Source organism: Amblyomma maculatum, chromosome 2 (genome assembly GCF_055883805.1).
Source record: "Amblyomma maculatum isolate TAMU_Amacu chromosome 2, ASM5588380v1, whole genome shotgun sequence".
NCBI classification, from domain to species: domain Eukaryota; kingdom Metazoa; phylum Arthropoda; class Arachnida; order Ixodida; family Ixodidae; genus Amblyomma; species Amblyomma maculatum.
Window position 1 is genome coordinate 43496618 of NC_139345.1, and position 24057 is coordinate 43520674.

Here is a 24057-nt window from a genome sequence, read left to right on the forward strand (position 1 = left end):
GGCGGCGATGACAGCACAAGCTGGCTCGGCGGTCATCGAAAAATAGAACCACAGCTGCTCTCGGCCACGCTTAATATAAAGCTCATATAGAACTTTCGAGACAAGATGTGAGAAGCAACCACCACAATATCAAGCAGAGTAGAAGCAGCTGCGCATTGTTGAGACAATTCTATAGAAATCTTGTCTCACCTTTAGTAGTATACGATGTCATTTCAACGCACACAAACTAATCATTACAATATCATGTGGCAATATAAAGACATACACGCTCTACTTCAGGGGTTTCTCTGTTTTCGCTGCTAGCATTACAGCTTTCTATACTCTTGCCTAATGGACCATCTAACAGCATAACAAATGAGATTATATGCCGATGACTGCGCTATTAACAAATATGTACCATACCCTGCAGATGTCATTGTTTATAGACGGACCTGAAAGAGTTAAATGAATGATACGGAAAGTGGCAGGTAATAATTAAAGTGAATGAGGCTGTTCAAAATTTACGTTCGTTACCAGCGCGAGTTGCAATGCCCCCATATAAATTATAGTTGAATCTCTTGCATATTTAATGGTAGATTTCAGGTTAACTTTTCTTGGACTGGTCATACTGAAAGCATCACGTCCAAAGCCTTAAATATATTAGAGCTAAACGTCGCTGCTTAGCGCGTCAATCCGCGTCACCACTTTGTCATTTGCCTCCGAAACGTGGAGAGTGGTAGAAGGCTTCGGGTGCAGACCGAGATGCGCAGAGGAGGCACGCAGAGGAGGCTTGCCTCCTCTTTTAATTCCGGCTGCTATCCTTCGGTTACCTTGTTACCTTTGGTTATCTTGCCGTGACATTACATGTCCTGTCTGTGTCCACTTGTCCTTCTTGACGTCGAGTATGGTGCCATAAATTCGCCTTTATCATTGGACCAGCGCTGTTCTCTTCTTGTTTTTTAAGGCATACGCTTTCAGATTCTATCCTTAGCTTGCTGTGTCACCCTTAATTTAAGTTCACCCCTTTCCTTCGCCTCCATGTTTTTGTCCCATAAGCGAACACTGATAAGATGCAGTGTTTTTACGCTTCTCTATTGACGTGTAATAGTTAAAATATTTAAATAGTTAAAAATCCCCTCCACCTCTTTATTATTATCCTGGTCATTCCACAGTCGGGACTCGGATCGGCTATCACTACTTCCCCAAGTAGTATTCATTTACCCCTTACATTGTTTTGTTTTCTGCTGTAGCTGTGGTGCCGTTTCAAGATCTGTTGAACACGACTATTGATTGTTTAATATTATCTTTAGTGCCACCATTCTGAATTTCATGTCCAGGTCCTCGTACATACTTTCATTTCGTCCCTGAATTAGCAATGCAATATGACCACCGAGTCACAGATTAGTGAGGCATTCTTTATTGACTCTTTTAACCAACTTTTCCCAGTACAGACATTTGATTATCTGCTGCAGTCCCGCGGATAATACTGGAGAATCTGGAATATTTCTGCTGGGAGTTCATCATATTTTTTAAAGTACAGTTGACCCTGTGTGGTCGCATATACGTTTTTGATTAGGCGACATCACGCAACTGCATATCGAAAAAGACAGATGATAACCTGGGCCTTTGCAAAAGCTCGCACATTACTCTGTGATGGCTTGCATATTAATAACGCTTAGCGGTAACCGCACTCGATGATTATTGGGGATGCAGCCTAAAACGCAGAATTTTATAACCTTAAAAATGGTTTGCTGTAATCCCAATTAAAATATATTTGGGAGTCACATAAGCCGGCTTTTAAGGGTATGACGCTACCTCTTTAATGGCTCCCACTTGAGAATTCTCCTTGGTGGCCCTCGTTCACAAGCGCGCATTGTGCTCCTCGCCTAATCATGAATTCCTTAATTTAGGTCTCTATTATCCCGCGTATACTCGGTACCACACACCAATAAGCTACAGCATTATGTGAAATGCCGCCCGGAATAACTACAACGCGCCGGTTTTAGTAAGCGGTGCAAACACGCCCCCATGGAATAGGAGAAACTTGCAAGTTCGACATCCAAGGCTTCTGTAGCGTGCCATTCCCATCTCACCCTGACAACACAAAAGAGATGCCCTCGCCATCACGGCCATGTCATGCGGTCGTGTGACGTCATGCAGCCCGCCAACTAATCAGTTCTCGAATATATGTCACCTCTCAGAGGATTGCTTTATTTTGGTTTGCAATGGAGACAACTCCGATTCCGGATTTTGTAGATAACGGGCTTTTAATTATGTCGCATTAAAAAGGAGCGAGAATGTTCAGCATAACTTAAGGCCACAAAAATTAAATTTCGTCGACATATAACATATCAGAGTATTGAGATACCTTCACTGTGATGAAAACCCTGAGGTAGGGCAAACATTTTTAATTATTAGTGATTTAGCGCAAGAACTTCCGTCACAATTAGAAAAAGACCGGAGTTCATTACTTGCATATGGTTCACAATCGTGAAAAGAAACGCGGTAAAAATAAACTCTCTTATCCCTGCTTAAAGCTCTCCTCATGGTGTATGCGCGTTTTCCCTGACAGTCGCACATTCTTCGCCGTTCCACGTAGGCAACTAGCTTATGCCTCTATTCGGATTCTCTCTCCTGCACGGAGCCAAGCCTTCATCACCCTGACTACCTTCCTGTCTCTATGCATCATAAAAATTTGTTTGCCTCTAAAACTGCTCCGAGGCCATAGCGCACTGCTCGAAAGGCTCCGCGATGAAATGCGACAGCACCAGGCGTGAGGCAGGCACACCATCACGCCGCTGCGATCCGCTTTTGACTTGCAAATTCATAGCCAGGCAAGACGCAGCTGCCGGGGTGCCGAAGCTCCTCAGACTCCAAACAAACAGCTTGGAACTTCGGTGTCTTTATCTGGCATTTTTCTCTGCGTTCCCGTAGCTGACGAGGTGCGAAAAACAGTAAGCTAAAAGAAAGGTGCCACGCCGTACTATATTTTTTTTTATCTGCGACCTAACAAAATAGACTTAAAGAAGCGCACACCAGACTGGGTATGAAAACCGTCATAAATAAACAGCCTAGAATATGCAGTTCTTGGTTTACCGCAAGGTCTTATATCTGTTTGTTAAGCTTTGCTCGGCAAGAAGTTACAGCTGCAGCCATTAGTTATTTAAGACCATGAAATGAATAAGAGTTAGCGTTCCACCGCATATTAATGCACTAGAGACTAAACTGCTTCACTTAGTCTCTGCCAAAAAAAAGAAATGGTGTGCAGTTTGATTATGTTTTTTTTTTTTTTTCACACATTCGTCAACAGGCTGTACCAAAGTGCAGGCTGGATCGCTTTCGCTCCTCATTACAATATAAAACTGCCGAGACGTCAAGAAATGAGATAGCCTGGTTCTTCAGCGGTTTCGTATATTTGCTTGTACTATGGTTAGTTGTGCAAGTGATTGCTTAACAGTATATTATGAGCGTCATTGCACCTATAATCATGCTTACCGAAGACGTCTTACTAGGCTCGGCGACTCTGCTCGGGACACGTACCAAATAAAAAGCCATCTTTGGCTCTTCTTTCAGTGTTTATGCTCTTAGTAATCATAAAGCACAGGTAGGAAACTCGTTTGGTCTCACTCAGACATTGGAATAGCAAAACCTCGTAAACTAAATTATGAAGCTTGGAGTTGTCCTAACTCTGCTATGTTGTTCTTTACATCCTCAAACGTGACACGCTTCTAGGTGGCGTGAACTTCTTTTTCAACTACGCTCTTCAGGGTCCTCCGGCGTCTTGAAATTTTTACAGTTCCGCAAAATTTTGTCTGAAGCACTCTATAGCGAGGTGTTATCTGAGGGAACAAGGAAATCCTTGCATCTGTCACTAAGTTGATATTTAAATCATGACTTTTAATTCCAAAAGGAGCACGTTTCATACCGAGAATTGAGTTCATCCGGCCGCTAGCTTGTGTTAACGTTATTCGAAAAACAGCCAGTGCACATTGAATGTAACGACAAGAAAGTATTTATAAAATCAAGAAGGAGCAATCGGTAATGATATCTTACAGTCAATGTCAAACGTTTAAAGCACGGGGGGTCTGCTTCTAAGCTGTGTAAGGGCGCTCCTTTAGAATTCAATGAAGCGCTTCCCATTGGAGAGTGCAGCAGAAAAAAGCCTTCTAACCTTCATGGCATTTGAGATGTTGGGAGTGCATTACGTGCCACATGATATGGCTTAAAATCAAGTCTCCTGGACTCTCCGTGCTCATGTATGCTGTTACTCAGCATAGCACATGCGGCTCCTCGTTATGAGCGCTACGCATGCGGTGACTACTTTGATATTGCACACTGTATGATGGTCGCAATCCTTTAAAGTGGCGTCTTTTCATTGCTTTCAACTACCATCGACAAAGATCAGTAAACATGCAGAGAATTGCAGAGAATATGCACTCGAGCCACAGTTGCCACCATATCGGTGTATGTAAAACACAGTTCAAAGCCTAGCACTTGATTGATCTTCACATTGCCAATTTAGATCACTGTATTTGCACACGAATTACTGCACATGAAGGCTGCACACAGAAACTAATCTTGTGGGAAGCGGAGCGATAAATCCTATACCAGCGAAGTAAAAATTGTTGTAGATTAACTCTGATTAAGCTAAATATATGCGAAAGCAATATAGCTTAGTTTATTGGCGTAGACAGAGCCATTGTGTATCTTTTGTAGTTTCTTTATTTATTCCAAAGAATACGCTCTTGCGATCAGTGAAGAAGTGTGTTTTCTACTTGGTTGATGGCGTATGTTGTTTCCGGTATAACTCTATGGAATACTAAGTCCAAACTTCTGGCCCAATGTGTGCTTGGCTTGGGTTGTTGCGGACATAACTCCCAGTGACACCACTCTTCCACAGCTTGGACGAATGAGGAGTCCTTGTCTTTGTTGATGTCCCCGGTCACGAGAACTAACTCGTTTTCGTTGCGCCAGGGATACCAGTGGAGATCACTTCCAAGGCAGTCTGATCGTTTGCCTGTGGAGCTAGCGCAAGAGCGTGCGAACGCGATTGAGCAGCGTTCACCTAGCGCACAGCTGGGCCCGTATTCCGAGTTTGCGTCGTTATCGAAGTGTCGCTATCTCACGTGATCTCGAGTCATCTGATTGGGCGAAACGCAGGAACCGGATGTTGACACTGCGGAACCGGAAGAGGTGGCAGCATCATGTTCCGGCGTTTCCACCAATCAGATGACTCGAGGTCGGGGAGATAGGGACACTTTCGATAATGACGCAAACTCGAAATACGGGCCCTGCCTCTGCGGAACCAGCGCGGAGCGAGCACAAAAGCGAGCGAACGTCATCGCATTGCTACGACAACGGCGTTGCCATGGCGACGGCGCGCCAGCTGTGGATGATCGGCACGCGGCGCGACGGAGCACGGAGCACAGGCCTCGCTGAAAAGCAAATCTACCTTGCGTAGTATTGCTTTCGCAGTAATACTCATCATTGGAGGCTTTCTTCTCTCATCTTAGCCTTTCACAAAATCGCCGACTCCTGAAATATGCGCATAAGAATACAAGCACTGTACTTTCTGGCGGCATCATTCGTTGCCTGTCTTCCATTCGAAATATAATCGCTAGAGGAAAATGTTTGTTAGTTTTCTTTGGTGAGATTTCTCCCTCTGTGCACTCATGTCCTGAACTTCATTACACAAAGTGAAATCTGATATTATTTCGCGAAGCGCTACAGGCCTGACGGTAGTAAGGACTGTAAACTCTGGCGCCCAGTGGAAACAGCAAAGCTTTGGTCCCTTCTCGCCATGTGTTCAGGCCTGTGTAACTCGCCGAATCCAATTCAAGCCTAAATACAAAAGCACGTACGAGTACGTACGTGTGTTGCCAATACCACGTGTGCCTCTTCGAGTGCGTGTATAATTAAGCAACAAGGAATTATAGAAATGCTAGAAATCTGGATTTCACCCAGTGTTTACCCAACTGCTTAATTTACAAAGCGTACAACTTGCAGGATAAAATACTTGATCTAAGAAAATGTCGTATTTGGCAATACTAAAGGACAATTATATAAGAGCAGATGCTGGTAAATATATTTTTATTTTTATGTCAAAGGCCGGAAACCAGTTGAGGCGACAGCAGTCCAAAGTCTGCGGTTTAAATTACAACACAGAAATAAACCAAGAAATTAGGGAAACGTTTAAGCTTTGTCTTAAGACTGTACGCGAAGCGCCTTTAACACTGGCTTTTCATTGCGCGAAATAAAAATAAAATCTTGTTTAAATCATTTCGATTTTGAAATTACTACTTTAACATCAGTATAGTTTCCAAACACAGGTTAGTAAGTCATACGCAGCACAACGTGTTCACCAGGTACCGCTGTAACACGCTGGGTACCAACCACCCTTTGTGGCTTATGCGTTGCTTGCCCATCTGGCATATAGAGGACCTGGCTTCTAACCCGAATGGCGAGAAATTTATTTCATTGAATTCTTATTTTCTGAAATATCTAATTATTTCTCGCCGCTTCTGGCTTTATTTGGACCATTCTCCAATTCGTTAAATAGCTTTATTTTGTTTTAAATTACTGCACGAGGTCATGTGGTTGTGACGTCATACACCCTGTTTATCAATCACAATTTTACCGCATGAGTATTTCCGACACGCGGTGCCAACTACTTATACGCCGACAGCTACCGCTTCGCGTAAAACTTATTCTAAAACTACCGTGATACAACCCTGAAATAAAGTCGCCCTTCTCACATAGATCTGAAAGTCATGTAAAGTGACAGCCTGAGACCAGGGGGGTGAATTTCTTGCAAGACAACTTTCGTTATCAGCAACACACTGTTCCTAGTAACGCGATAACTGGAGCTAAAAGGTCGAACCCATTTATACCCAATATTTGTTTCAATTGCAGCACTGGCACCATCATATGCTTTAACTTTCCCTTCCATTTTTTTTTCTTTCGCCTTCTCTGTTTCTTTAGCGGTAGCACTTTTTTCTGCTCCCAGTTTCTAACCGAATCACTCATCCTGCAGCAGAAATCTGTTTTATCAAATACTGAATTCCAATCGCAAGACCGTAGCGGTACACACGCTACGCTACAAAACTTCGGAATCCGGCAGAGAGCACTCGGCCGGAATCTTCGTTAGAAACTCATATTTCAGTCGGTACAAGCCATGATGTTCGCTCATCCCTCAGAGAGAAAATGCTGATCGTTTGCTACGGACAGAGAGACAACGAATCGACATAAGGTGCGCGTCTACGTCACGCCAACTTCTGGTCCAATCCGCTGATTTCCGCGCAGCGGCTCTTGGGAATGAGCTTGGATCAGTGATTGTCTGCAATCTTCGATTTGGAGGTGCGACCCGCGTCGCTCATCAGCGATTCGGATATTAGAGTCGCTCCGCAAGGACTAGAAAACGTTACCCTGAAGGTGCCCCAGCTCCACGAGTGGAAGTTAGCATAATCAACGTGTGAGTCTGGAGTGCAAGAAGCTGGGACACACCGTCAACATGACGAAGGTGTAAAATTCAGTGAGTTGGAAGTGACGCAAATAATAAAAACAAGACTAAACAGCGTGCAGTGGTAGCAACACGAACGCTCTTCCTGGGAAGCGCCGCGAAAGAATACGTCCAAGTATATTCACTGCGACAGAGGTGACATACGGCGCTCGAAAAAGACGGGGGATTGCTTCTAAATAATATATCAGTCGGTATAGCAGCAGAAATAGAGAAACCCGGGCAGCTCAGGGTAGCACATTAGAAGCAACAAAGGAGGCTTAACATAACATAAGAAGGTTGTATTTTGGACAAGAAGATCGCCATCGCGCAGTTGATACAGAAGAAAAAATATATTTCTTCAGCCTCTTCACATTGCTTTGGCTGAGATCCCGATCCATGGAGAAGACACGCGTGAAAGAGAAAACCCTCCGAAATAGCGAAAAAAAAAAAAGAAAACTATTATATTCTATCAAATTCCAGCTTTCTTCGGGCATTAAATTAAATTCTTAAGAAACTGCATATTATTGCGCGATACTATTATGAAAATATTGAAGAGGGCGACGCAATCTTGCAATGTGAGCAATCCTTTTAGAATTGATCCTGCCCCCACATTCAGCGGTGGGAATGTATTTAGCGATAGAAAAGGCATCATTATTAAATACCTACCATGCTTGCGAGAAGAGGAGGTCGGCGGTTATATTAATTGGTATAGTGGAATACCGTAATATGCGAAACAAATTCACCAAGAAACGGTGGTAATATATCATAATGATGATGAATCAAAAGACACCGAAGTGGTACAGGCATAAAATGAATGTTTTTATTACAGTAAATATATTTTCCTAGGAGAGGATGGTATCTACATTTAACAGCCCATTTTGTGAACATCTGCCACTGTGTCTAACGCTTCTGCGCTCATAATAAATTAAGAGTTACATAACTGACACTAATGGCAGCGTTTGGGCGAGTTGGTTAGACATGTTAAACCTGGAAAGCGCATAAAAAACACACGGACAACAGCAAGAGACAGACACACGAGCGCTTACTTCCAAATAAGTTACTTAATTACTTACTTCCTTACTTCCAAGTAAGTTACGCTTAAGCCGCGTTCAGACTACGTGCGCATCCGTCGTAAGTATCGTATTTATCGCAGTGCGCATAGTGGCTGGAACTCCCGTTTACGTAGCTTGCGACCGCGCATGTTCACACTGGGCCGTTCGGTAAGATGCGTTCTTTACGACCGGCCAATCAGCGCTCTCAACATGGCGCCGGTTAGCAAGCGGCTGATAGCGGAGGTCTGGGCTCTTCAAGCTCAAAATGAGATGTGAAAGAAAAGACTGGACACACAAATAAAATACGAAAAAGAACAATGGGTATATTAACAACTCGATTATAAATACACTTCGTTTCACACACGCACGTTCGCACACAGTTTTCAAACGTCCGCTCACCGTGCTGACGCACCGCTCACTCCTTCGCACATTTCTTCACGCGCCCGTTCTCATTGTCGACGTATCGCGCACTCCTGCTCGGTGTCCCGTGATCGCACTCTCTCGCACCAAACCAGGCGTACGGTCCGCCTGCATCCCTGCTTGCGATTTTACCAGTGCCCCGGAGCGATCTTGGAGACGGGCCGGGGCGGTGACTCAAAGGCCGTACTACTGACTCCAAACAATGAGCCGGGGAGCGCGGCAGACACGGAAACGTCCGCGGAACCTCGTCCCTCTTCAGAAAATGCTGTTTTCTTTTTCTCTTTTACGGTGAGCTTCTTTCAAACTTCGACGAGTCCGCACCAGCTCCGTTCTACGGCCCGACCGCAACGTCGTCCCGCATCGGCCTTTCGCTGCAGGCCAACTGTTTCCTCACTTGTCAACGGAGCCGATGGGCTGCGAGAATGCACGGGGATGAAGCGGGCATCCCCCGCCTCCATAACCTCACTTTTCTAAACTAGAGGAAACATTTGCTTGTTGAGAGCTTGTTCGCGCATGAAAAAACGGATTGATAAACCACTTACTACTTTGACTCAGCGCACTGGCAATTTGCAGGCAGGCATCGTTTTGCACTTCTCTCTGTGCGATTTCAGCTATTCGTAGTAGAGAGCCGGCCTCTGCCGAACTTTTTTTATGAGAGGCTGATAATTCCACAGCGAAGATTCCGCACTGCACATGATCAAGCTGCGGACAGACACAATCACCGACACAGACACAATCACCGACACAACACCAATAACAACGGCCAGCCGAGACACTGCAGCGGAGTAGGAGTGTTGGATGACGTCGCCTACTAGTGGTTTGCGCGCGAAATCTGGGAGGACCGGAAGCCCCGTGACCGGAAAGAGAAAACCGAAACGGCTGTGCGCATTGGTCGCGCGTAACAGACGTATCCGTACTAGTCGTAAAAGTCGCGGGTCCTCCGACATTTACGCCCACGCTGGCTGCGTACGTTGCGCATTTTACGCTCAATACGACAGCAGTCTGAACAGACACGTTACGTTTTTTGCGCTTACGCTTACGATCCTTACGAACGATACGTGCGTTGCGCACGTAGTCTGAACGCGGCTTAACTTGGAAGTAAGCGCTAGTGTGTCTGTCTCTTGCTGTTGTCCGTGTGTTTTTTATGCGCTTTCCAGGTTTATCATAACTGACACGCTTGATAACTGAACGGGTGTTTAGGTAATAGATGAGATAACAATCAACTAAGCGCGCGCAGCTGAGTGAAAGCTGACTTTTGAATTCTGGTTCAGCTTTTAATTCTGATTTTTTGCTTCTAATTTTGCTGATTGCTCACGTATATTTATGACGCAGTAGCACAAAAACATTAACATCATCTTAAAGGTCTATCGGGCTTCCGCGTCAAGCTACGCCGTAGAGTTTTGAGCTTAGAGGAACTTGCAGATTAACGTTAAATTGAAATTGATTTTAAACTGATGAAATTATCGCTACAATTCTTTGTAACGGCACGCAAGCAAGCTCGTTCCAGAGCGAGCCAGACTTATGTAAAGAATAGTTCTGGATCACCTTGATGTGAAGTATTTTGCAATCACGCGTCTCCTTGGTAGAACATCACTGAAACGGAGGCAGCGTAGAAGGCTTATACTCTCGAACGTCGAGAATAGCTTTGGCCAGGAAGGGATCCTTCGCCTAAGCTCCCGCGAGCGCTGCCTGCCGGAAGCCGGTCTAGTTGGAGCGTCGCCGGCGCGCGAGCAATCTGTACTCCGTGCTCGCGGCAGTTCCGACCCCTGGCGCAGCGGCGCCGTGAATATTTCAGCAGGGAGCGCATTACGCGCACGAGATAGATCGCGACGCCAGCCGTGTCGGAACTCATCGGATTCCTCAAGAAGCACCGGCGCGGCGCCTTGTCTAACCGATGGGCCAAAAGCCACTTTCATGCCAGGCAGCATCAGGGGCCCGGCTCGCGTTGATGCGCTGTGATGGCGCGGCAAGGGCAGCGTCTCCTTTGCCTCAACCCTCGCCCACCCCCTTGTTCCTACTTGTTTTGTTTTCCTCTTCTTCATTTTTGTACCTTTTTATTATTACTCTCGTTGCTAGCCTTCTTTCGTTTTTATTTCGTTCTGACAAGATTTCATGAAAATAAAAGTAGCCCTGAAGTAGCCGATAACACCACAACGAATGTCCTTGCTCAAGAAGCATGTACAGTCTTGCTAAAGGTGCACATTTAGCTCAGTCGAGCAAGCAGCGGGGATATTTATCGCATTTTCTGCGTTTATGTGCAATACTTCCCAAGAGGAAAGTTAGGTTCATGCACCACCTGCACTCCGAATCTGCATAACACATGGCAGCGCAACTGCACAAAGTTCAAAGCATTCGATTACTTCTGTGTATTAATTAGGACGTGGTGGGTGGCATCCACGCTTCATTTGAGAGTGCCAAGCACTGCTGCACTTGTTTGGATGGTGGGGTTGTGCTGTTGACTCCTAGTTGCTGAGAGATTGCAAACTAGAACGATCAAAGTAGCCTAGCTAAGCTAGAATACACCGGCCAAATATGACTGCAAGTGTTATGTTGTGTGTGTGGTTGTCGTTCAAGCCACGCCGTAAAATGTCAAGCGCATGAGCTATAACTACAGGTCGTTGATTCTCGAGATGAAAGAGAGAGAGAGATATAAAACAAACTTATATTGCAGGAAATGAGACAGGACGGGTCTACGCTCCGTGCTGGAAGATTCGTCGTAGCGGACGCTGTCAGGGCAGGAATCATTACCGAGTTAATAGAATTTAGTGCTGCGTGGAGCGAGACATGTGTTCGTATGAACCAGCAAAAGATGACGAGAAAAAAAAAATTCAATAATTTTGTTGTAGCGACGCGAGTTTGGTTTTGGTGTCGTTGTGATCAAGATTTTTCTCTGTGTGCATTTAATGTTCTGTGATCGGTAACTGTCTTGCCGCTCCAGCGAGTAAGTTATCCTAATATTGTCACGCGTTCAAACAAATTTTATGTTAAATTGGCTGAAGATAGCTTCAGGAAACGTGCAGATGCGATTAAGGGAACCCTCATTTCCCGGTTGCATCTTTCTGAGCACAGTCAATACCGCATTCCCGGCAGTCCTGATTTATGCATTATCAGCCGTGTGTGATCGGCATGAAATTTTAATGCCATGACTTTAAAGGCCCGCTCTACTGAAAACACACGCACGCACGCGCGCGCGCGCCCGCGCGCGCACACACACACACACACACACACACACACACACACACACACACACACACACACACACACACACACACACACACACACACACACACACACACACACACACACACACACACACACACACACACACACACACACACACACACACACACACACACACACACACACACACACACACACACACACACACACACACACACACACACACACACACACACACACACACACACACACACACACACACACACACACACACACACACACACACACACACACACACACACACACACACACACACACACACACACACACACACACACACACACACACACACACACACACACACACACACACACACACACACACACACACACACACACACACACACACACACACACACACACACACACACACACACACACACACACACACACACACACACACACACACACACACACACACACACACACACACACACACACACACACACACACACACACACACACACACACACACACACACACACACACACACACACACACACACACACACACACACACACACACACACACACACACACACACACACACACACACACACACACACACACACACACACACACACACACACACACACACACACACACACACACACACACACACACACACACACACACACACACACACACACACACACACACACACACACACACACACACACACACACACACACACACACACACACACACACACACACACACACACACACACACACACACACACACACACACACACACACACACACACACACACACACACACACACACACACACACACACACACACACACACACACACACACACACACACACACACACACACACACACACACACACACACACACACACACACACACACACACACACACACACACACACACACACACACACACACACACACACACACACACACACACACACACACACACACACACACACACACACACACACACACACACACACACACACACACACACACACACACACACACACACACACACACACACACACACACACACACACACACACACACACACACACACACACACACACACACACACACACACACACACACACACACACACACACACACACACACACACACACACACACACACACACACACACACACACACACACACACACACACACACACACACACACACACACACACACACACACACACACACACACACACACACACACACACACACACACACACACACACACACACACACACACACACACACACACACACACACACACACACACACACACACACACACACACACACACACACACACACACACACACACACACACACACACACACACACACACACACACACACACACACACACACACACACACACACACACACACACACACACACACACACACACACACACACACACACACACACACACACACACACACACACACACACACACACACACACACACACACACACACACACACACACACACACACACACACACACACACACACACACACACACACACACACACACACACACACACACACACACACACACACACACACACACACACACACACACACACACACACACACACACACACACACACACACACACACACACACACACACACACACACACACACACACACACACACACACACACACACACACACACACACACACACACACACACACACACACACACACACACACACACACACACACACACACACACACACACACACACACACACACACACACACACACACACACACACACACACACACACACACACACACACACACACACACACACACACACACACACACACACACACACACACACACACACACACACACACACACACACACACACACACACACACACACACACACACACACACACACACACACACACACACACACACACACACACACACACACACACACACACACACACACACACACACACACACACACACACACACACACACACACACACACACACACACACACACACACACACACACACACACACACACACACACACACACACACACACACACACACACACACACACACACACACAAATTGGGGGCACTTCAGCTCCGACTTCCAGGCTATGGTGCGCGAGCGTTAATAGCCCCCGCTTGCCGGCTTCGCTTGCAGATTCTCTTTCACGTACATGCAATTGGTTATTCGATTATCAGAAAACCTTTATTTGTGCCTATTGTGCCGCCCATACTCCCTGGCATAGAGCCTTAAAGTATCGCGTTGTGGGAAAGACCACCAGGCATTTGTGTAAGTCCTCGCTTTAACAAAGCCGTACTAACATTCCAGCGCGACATTAGGACAATGTGTCTTAACACGATATCCAAGAGTACCGGAAGGCAGTCCCACCTAAAAGGCGAAACCCGAGTTGGCGCAGCCTCGGCCATGCAGTGTGGTCCTATGACATCAAATCACCTTACTACAACTCAGTTCACGGCCATGCCCCCTACCAAACTACCGCATGTCAAAATAATGTGTTTGATTTTTCGATCACAACGCCTACGGCGGGTCTATATTCTGAAAAAACTGCCTCGACGCTATTCAATGCTATCGTGTTAAAGCCACGGGCATACCTCTGGCTGTTGGCAACTGACGGGCACTGGTTTGTTGTCGCGTTGTGGGACGTCACGAGACCACGTGACATGGCCACGTTAGTAGGAGCTGTGAACTCCGGCTTCTCCTTTGAGATGGGAAGGAGAGTAAAATCGAACCATCTTTGACCTTTTATTCTAGCCGGAAACGCTAACCTAGCCCACGCAGGCAAGTCAGTACGGCTTATTTAAAGAGAGGCTTTATCCAATGTTGGATCTTTCACACAATGTGGTAGCTTACGAAAGTATGGTAGTGAGTATATATGTAATAATAAAATCAGTAATTAGAAGGCTAGTGATTACGCAAGCCGCAAAGTGCATGTATGTGGGTAGGATCGGAAAGGGGAGCCGTCGGCAGGTGGGAGTCATCAATGCTGCCGCGTCATACATTTAAAGGCATGGCTTATACGTTCTCCAACTTTTCTTTCTTTTGTGCGTTTCTCTATCTGCTTTACAGACTAAAAGCAAATGCCTCGATTTAAAGCAAGGCGCCGGAACAGGTAATACGTGTCGTGTCCAAAGCAGATGAAGATAAGCGACCTATGATACAAATGGTATGAGAAGAAAGCCTTTAAATGTTTATTATTCACTCAAAAGTTTTCTCCTTCAAAATGAGTGAGCAAAATGTACTGCATGAAATGCAAATAAATCACAGTAAGCTGCGATCGACTATTACTAGCTAGCCTTTAATTTAAAGCTAGCCACTCCTCGCGTTAAGGAACTGTTCACGCTCACACATTTACAGAAACGGGTCTGAGTCGATTTTTTGGACAGCAGACATGAGACTATAAGGAGTTATAAATTACCTCTGTGAGGTTGCGGCACTTTTCAGCTATAATGGGACGGTATATAAGAAAAAATAAATTTTTTGTCAGTTTTAGGCTTCTCACATTCTTTGGAGGAAATCGGCGAGAAAATTAAGGCCACTTAAACCCCCACTTTAAGAATTTGACGCGATAGTGGTCCGTTTTCCTCTCTTACATGCATAGTCTTTAGCGTGCACTCGTTATTGCGTAAAAGCCTATCGCAATCACATACTTGTCAATGATTTGTTGCTGGATTGTACGTTAGAATGTCAAACCATATGAAATTAAATCTAGGAAACTGAGAAAGTAAAGTTGAATTCGTGTGGAGTTCCAGAAACGCCCTTTTGACCTCATTACTTTTGTGCCACAGGCAGAGCGCTAACCTCTTCTAGAAAATGCAGAATTTGACGCACATCTAAACCGAAGAATGGTGCAAGGATATTGCATTTAAAAGCAAAAAACAGAAACTTTAGAAGATAATATTCTACCTCGAGATCGCCTCACCTTTTTTTTCCGGCTGTTCTTGAATGAAGCGATATTTTCTCCACTTTGACTTGCGCCGACCTCGGTGTAGTTGCCTTGTTGCAGAAGAATTCAGCCACGTAGCCGTGTTGGAGAATGGCACTGTGCTGTGCCTCTTCCCTGGAGGAAACGTAAATCGGCTTTCGTTTACGCAGCCACAGAAAATCTCCATATGCGCTTTCCGCGACCTCCTCAAATAATTTGAAAGCTATCGATAGAAGACTAAGTAGTTCACTTACACATACTCTGATTTGTAAATATCTTGAATATTTAGTTCATAATTTTCTACAGATGATACCAAACGCCACCGTGCATCGTTTAGAACTACGCAGAATGAAATGTGCTTGTCTTGTTAAGTAACGCCGTCTGTTCCTCATCGTCATCCATCAGGTCGTAATCAACAGATATGCTACGTCACTAGTTAGGTATCCGCTACTGAAACCCACAAAACAACGCGCTATGCACATCGGGTGTCGGCATTGGTAAATGTTCATTTTGAGGATGTTCTGCTTTATCTCAGTCTAGGTTGTTTTGTTGACCATTTTGCAGTTCTGCTGATATACTTCATTCTACATTCGATTGATTCAATGCTTTTGATTGTGACGGCGCTGCATTCTGTTGCGTACGGTATGTTCATCTTGCCTTGAAACTGCATTGTTACTATCATCATCATGATCATCACCATCGTCATCTGCCTGACTATATATTCACTGCAGTAGAAAAGCCTCTCCCATGTCCCTCCAGTCCACCCGGTTCTGTGCCAGCAGCACCTACCAAATCCTCGCATACCTTCTAATTTAATTCACCCACATAACTTTCTGCTGCTCCCTGCTACGCTTGCCTTCTTTTTGAATCCAGTCATTTGCTCTTAGCGACCATCGGTTACCGTGCATTCGCACCGCATGCCCTTCCATGACTTCTCAATTTCAACTAGAATATCATAAGCACGCGTCTACTGTCTGACACAACTAAGCTCTATTCCTGTCTCTCAACGTTACATCTATTATCTTCCTTTCCATAGCTTACTTCGTTGTCCTCAATAAGAGAAGCCTTTTTCGAAAAAGTTAGCCTCCTTGTTTCTGCCCCATAGGTGAGTAATGAATGGTAATGAATGTACAACTGGCATACCCGTTTCTCTTGAGCGATATTGGTAAACGGCACTTCCTGATCTCAGAATGCCTGCCGAATGCTCTCCATCCCATTCTTATCCTTTTTGTTATTTCACTTTTGCGTCACGAATCTGCGATTAGTACCTGCACTAAGCAAACATATTTTCTCACAATTCCAGCGCTTCGCTACCTATTCTAAACTGTTGATCACTCCCCAGGCTGGTGAACAATACTTATGTTTTTGTCATTTCGATCAATAAAAGACCTAATGTCCTTATCTGCCTGTCTGAGCCACCAAAATCATTTGAAATTCTTCCCCTCGATTACTTTGCAAGACATTGCTATCAGCAAAAAGCAGATTACTGAAATTCTCTCCATTTACACATGCTCTTAACTGTTCCCGGTTTGCAACTTTGAATATGTTCTGTAAATAAGCGGTGAATAGCACTGTAGAGATTGTGCCTCTGTGACAAATACCCTATCTTATTGGAACTTTATTAATTCCTTTATGGAGAATCATGGTTTTGTGCAGCCAGTACACAAATATTTGGATACCTTCACGCATGGCTTCTCAAATCACTGATTCCGCAATGCCTGCATGAATGCTTAGGCTTCGACTGTATCAAATCTTTTCCGCAATCTATGAAGGCTATGTACTGGAGTTGGATTAATTGTGCGCATTTTTCCATCGCCTGGTTGACAGTTTGGATGCGATCTATTGCTGACCAGCCTTTAAGAAAGCCCATCTGGTTCTTTGATTGATTGAAGTCTAAAGTTATCCACATTCCGCCAGCAATTAACTTAATGAATACTTTGCAAATAACGAAACTTAAGCTTAATTGTCTGTAATTTGTGATGCATTTGGCGTCCCCTTTTTTATTGATTAAGAATGTATTGGCATTCTTCAAACATATCGAGGCTATTATGGTTATACGGCATCACGTATTCAGTGTGGACCGCTTTTTTAGCATGATTTCTCCACCGTCCTTCAATAGATCAGCAGATAACTATCCTCGCAAGCATTTTTCCCTCGTTTCACTGATCCTAAGGCTTTCTTTACACCGCTCTTTGTTACTGGGGGAATGTCTGGTTCCAGCGCATAACTGCCAGTTTAAATATCACCCTGATTACTTCAGCTACTGTACAGATCAGCGAACTCCTCGGCTACATTAACTATTTCATCCATATCAACAATGGCAATGCTCGCCTTGTCCCTTATCACATAATTTGACTTTTGACCGTGCCTTGTTTCGTCCTGACCATTTTAACGAACAGCCTTGTAACGAAGTTCAAAACCCTTCACTACTGATAATGAAACACAAGAAGTAACATTTAAATTTCAATCAAAATGGGTATTTTGGGGACACCCTAGAAAGAGTTTGGCTTGCCAGTGCGAACATTTCTCAATTCTGGTTTTGCCATAAACGTACAGAAAAACAAAATTGAAGCCCTAGGTCGAACAATACTTCCTTCGTAAGTTTTCGAGTCCAGACTTTTTTGGAGAATTTTTAATTGTGTGTCAGCTATGAAACGTTGTACGATATTGTCATGAACATATTGATCGGGCGAAAATGGTCCAACCTCCTGATGCGTACCAAAATCTTGTTTTTAAAGTTTGCCCTTCTCCCGCATCAGGTAGTCAAGACTGCCATATAAAAGCAATGGTCTAAGATATCACAATAAAGAGGAGAAAATGTGTAAATGTCCAGGAGATTACTACAGATATATTGATTTTAGTGTGTAATCTTACAATGTGCCAAAATATTGTGTTTCTCTACAAAACATTGTTCTACGGAAAGAAGTTTTTCTATAGAAACATTCACCAACGCTTTACAACGCAGTTTATTTAAATATATGTCTAATAGAATTCGTATTAAAATGGAAAAAAAATTAGTCTCATAAAAAAAATTACAAATTTGAGATATTTAGCAGCTAGAGAGACAAAGCTGATTTCGAGAAATTAAAGAACTTGGAACGTTTCTCAGAGTACCCTTAGACCTACGCAGTTGCTGAAAAGAACATATAGCAAATACAGTGAAACAGTAATTACCTATTGACTGTGTGGGAGCACATTTAGTTCCAATTCTACTCGAGCTTGGAAGTGATGCGGTTGTTTTTTTTTTTCAATACATCAAAAAACAAATGTTCTCTACAATACACGCGTGTTCTGACACCTGTGGAAACCTTTCTGAAATCGTGGCATAACAGTAAACAAAAATTATGAAGAAGAATCGCTAGCACTAAGGATAAGCAATTACAGGTTCTCGCGAACCCTCCACTAAAATATGAAAACGAATTACACAGAAAAGACTGCATTTAGCACCACTCCGTGAATATTTGTACTTCTTCATATAAACTGAATTATATTTCAGTTCAATGCTAAATTAAAACATCTTTGCCAGTAAGTGCTCTTACGTTGGTAAAACGTGCGATTGCTCGCATTTCAGCTGACTCGTAAAAAGCATCACCAATATGCTGTCAGCAGCACCACATATACTTGTATTGTTCGCATTTTTAGGTCTCTTAACTTCAGTATAGCCATTGGTGCGCTTAATCGCTACCGCGCTTGAGCTTTCAGCGACATTAGGTATTGTTGTCTGGTAAGCCTTCTCAGTAAGCATGAAAAACTTTCATCTCCCATTGTGGGCAAATGAAGGCAAACATGTCGGATCCCCCCCCCCCCCCCCTTCCATATACGGAGAACAACGCGCCTAATTCTGCTGCCTTAGAATAGTCGGTCACCACTTCAGCCTCCCACGCTGAGTGGATGCCTAGATATTGTTGCAGTGTGTGATGTGAGCACACGTCAAAGAACAGCAGTTGGTCGAAATCTTCGGAGCCTTCCCCAAGGTGTCCCCCAAGGTGTCCCATGAATATGGCTTTGGGACGTTAAACCGTATAAAACAAACCAAACCAGTTCATACTGTCGCCTTCATCATCTTTCATCTGGTCGTTCTGCGCAGCGAATATTTGCTAAGGCCGCTATGAGAATAATTTTACAAAAGGAAAAGAGCCGGCCACTGCAGGACACTTTTGCCGTTGCTGTGGCAACTTATCTCCAATCCTCCACAGCCGGAATATCTATATACGTGAGGTTGTAAAGGTGCCTGTTCGTTCATGGAACTTTGATATTAGAACCGGCGCTCTAGCAAGGCAATGATAGCCGGCAGCTGGACTTCAGTGCACGTTTTAGCCCATAGGAACAGCTTGCATATGTCACTCGCTGCACCTAGATGACTGCACTGTCCGGACCATTTACCTCCAATTTTAGTTTTTCTTGCCGTCCGAAGCACGCTCTCTACACCCGAAGGCTTTAATTCGGCGAAGGAACCATTGTCCCCGGAACAATCACGAGCGTGACGCAAACTTAACGCACTGCATGCTTAGCAGCTAGCACCGCGTGCATCGAGCTAGCACAAAAGAGGGGAATGGACATCGGAGTTTCTAACGCTGCGAGAAGTTAAATTTGGGAAGATGCGCGCGCGGCTGGCATTGATGCGGCCGCTGCGGGTAGATGACAGCTGGACTGTTCGCTTACTGAAAACACTACGGTTTAATTGTGTCTCGGCTGGACGTCCCGGGGCGTTTGTGCAAATTGAAACTTACGCCATATGGAAGAGACACATGTCAGGATGCTCTGCGAAGAGCGTTATTTCGATTCACTCGTAAACAATGAAATCATGTTATAATACCCAAACCTTGAAATGTGAGTTTGTTGCCCGGACGAGAAAAGTACTGCAGCAGTAATTAACCCTTTTTTTTTTTCAATATACGTGGTCCCTAGTGTGTTTCATGACACTTCAAAGCAGCTACGGAGTGGGCTATGCAGGATATATTACGCCTCGCGTTGCTTTCATCGCTTGTACTATATTTGTTTACGTCTGTGGAGAAGAAATGCAAGGAGTGGCAGTTTATATGACGTTATACATGTTGCAGCACCCGCGAGGCATCGCATGCGGTTCGCTTTAAAATTCGGCAGTCTCCTGATTTCCTCACATAACATGAAGCCTTAACAACGCTTACCACCATTAGTGACATAGAGTGTGGAACAGTGCGCATGTTTGCATCCTGGGTTTTTCAGAGATGCAGAGGAGCGTAGAGGGTAAGCGAATTGAACAAACGCTGACAGTCGTTGTACTGCATTCGCACCTGCGGTCACAGGCCGGATTTCTAGCGCCCCGAGCTGCGACATCCTGGGCGTGGAGTCCACCACGCAGGCGTACAGGCCGGCGTCCGAGAGTCGCACGCTGGCCACACGAAGTTGCCACGAACTGGCCTGACTGTGCTCGGAGCGCACCCGCGCGTCTGACGTCAGCATCCGGGTGTCGAAGGAGAGAAGCTCACCTGAACCGGCCCGGTACCAGGACGCCTGTGTGACAGAGAATAAAATTTGCGTTTTCACGGGGAAACTGCTAATCTTTTCGTTCATGGAAGAGACCGACACTGCGCACCGCTTGCCCATAGCCATGACGGCAAGTTATTTTTATGCGTTCCTTGCTATCGCTGAGTATTTACAATTATACCTTGCCGATTCGGTTTTGAGAAAAAAAAAAAAAGAGCTATTTTTAAACGACCCATAATTCACTTTTAGGAGTGCCTGTTGCAGCTGTTTCACCTGATTTGTGAAGAAAACCAGCAGTTGCTTAAACCAAGGAAACACAGCGCAGACGAGAGGACAAGGACAAAAGAGACGAATACGGCGCCGTGTTTGTCTCTCCTGTCCTTGTCCTGTCGTCTGCGCTGTTTCGAGTACTTCGCATTACAAATTACCACCAACTGGTCCAATATGTCGTTCCTTCTACAGACTAATATTTTTCCTCCGGGCCTATTAGAACCCCTTCTAATAAAGCGTACGTTCAATCATTCGCTTAATTGGAGTTGGTCAGTGGTAGTCGGGTAGTGAAATCGTTAACTCCAATGAATCTGATTAGAAAGTAGAAGAAAGACAACCACCAGGAACCACTGAGATCCGTACTCGTGGCTTTCACATGTCGCGTGCGCTGCTGTAACAGCTGGGCTATGAAGGCGGCTGTTAAACGTTTAAAGTTCGATTGTATTTTTGTTGATGCAAACTAGCCTTGAGAATGCACACAAGCGTCATTCTAGTACATCGATATGAACGTATTGTCCCTTTAATGGCTCAGGTGTGAAATACAAAGTGATCGAGAGGTAAGAGGGGCAGCTGTGCGAAAACAGAGCAATATACCAGATGTTTCAGTGTACACTTCCCAAAATACCTAAAGAAAGGCTGGTCGAAAAAGGGAGGAAAGGTTTCCTTAACAGCGATAGGCGTCAGAAATTTAATGGTTGTGCTAAATAACCAGGGAAGTAAATAATTTCCTGCAATTACCATTTTAACTAACAAAGTCTGATAGGTAGGACGAATGCCTAGTTCGTGGCCTTGTACTAGACGGTGCCATATATTAGCATTCAAAACAGATAAAACGTTCTTTAAGGCCCAGAAGTGTCAGCAGACCTGGTGCTTTTTCAGCCCAAATCGAAAAGATAGCAAGAAGCGCGTGTAACTTCACTACAAAGACAATGTAAGGTGCTGAAGTGTTCTAGTGCCTTTTTGATTGTTGATTAGGTTCAGGTAATTCAAATACCAGTAAGGTCTAAGTTACCGCTAACACAACATGAACTGCATATGCGCAGCTGACAAAAAATTGCTGCGATTTACCTGAGCTGGCCAAAACTGAAGTATCTGGGCTAAAGAGGCTAAAGTTTCAACGTTAGGCTTTAGGCAAAAATTGGCGAAGTTTGTGATAGAGGACTGTAGTGCTAGCGTACACTAAACTTTTGGAACAGCTTAACACATTTAAAGAGGCCTATGCTACAGCGGTGTGTTCTGGCTCCATTGCGCCCGGCTGGAAGTTGTTGAAGACAAAAACATGCGATGCAGAGCGCGACATAGTGGTAGGTAAACACCAGGGGTGATTGGTTGCGGTGATATCAGAGTACTCTCACACAGTGACCATCGAAGAGGATGTGTTCCCGTCGCCACATGGTCAAAACCCATTATGGGCCCAGTTGCGACCATATTTTGTTTCCTGTATTTCAAGGTCAAATCCCGTTTCTTAAGTGCCTGGTGTCCTCTGCCTGGGTGGCAAAGCTGGTGGTGCCCATACACATGGAGCCCAGCTTGGGGGTTCACTAGAGCACCTGCCTAATGTTATCGCATTGAATTGTTTCCTGGGACATGCCTCAGGTACCACAACACACACTATATTAAACATCCTTTCTTGAAGTCTAAGCGCTCCCAAATAATGTTCAGAGGTCTTGTTTTAACCAAGATGGGCACAAGGCTTTCTCCAGCCTAGTTCCCAGCTGTTCAGAGATGAAATTTTTAAAAACGGGCATTTGTGTAACTCGCCTCTCTCTCGATATAAAATCTATTGGGAAGGGACATACATTCACTTTTATAGTAATGCGAACTGTGGTACTTTTAATCAAATTTTGGCTAAAAGCTAATTTCCTGAGCATTTCAGACCAGTTAGGCAACGTACCAAGCCAAGCGAAGGTTTGTACCCATTGGATAAAATTGGGCGCCCGGCGCCTACGCTACGAGTCTCGCAACTTCCGAGCGGGAGGAGCGGGAGACAGTTTATACACATTTCTACTTTTGTTTAATCGCTAATAATTTTGTTCATAGTGGGTTTTATTAGCTTCGGTGCTGAATTAAAGATCGCCGGTAACTAACCTGCTATGTTCGAGCGTAATTGTTTTTTCCGGGACTTTTCGATGCATCGCCTCTGCCACTTTCTCATAGCAGAGCAC

At 44.9% G+C, this 24057-nt stretch overlaps 1 protein-coding gene across 1 annotated transcript in view; it reads right to left on the reverse strand.

The window, feature by feature from the left end:
* LOC146198542 (protein amalgam-like) overlaps positions 1-24057 on the reverse strand; it is an 86460-nt gene that overhangs the window by 59041 nt on the left and 3362 nt on the right. Inside the window, exons 3-4 of the mRNA XM_084591928.1 lie at positions 21430-21649; positions 16154-16291 (exon numbers count right to left, since the gene is read on the reverse strand). Coding sequence (XP_084448054.1) covers positions 16154-16291; positions 21430-21649 — 358 coding nt within the window. The remainder of the gene's footprint in view (positions 1-16153; positions 16292-21429; positions 21650-24057) is intronic.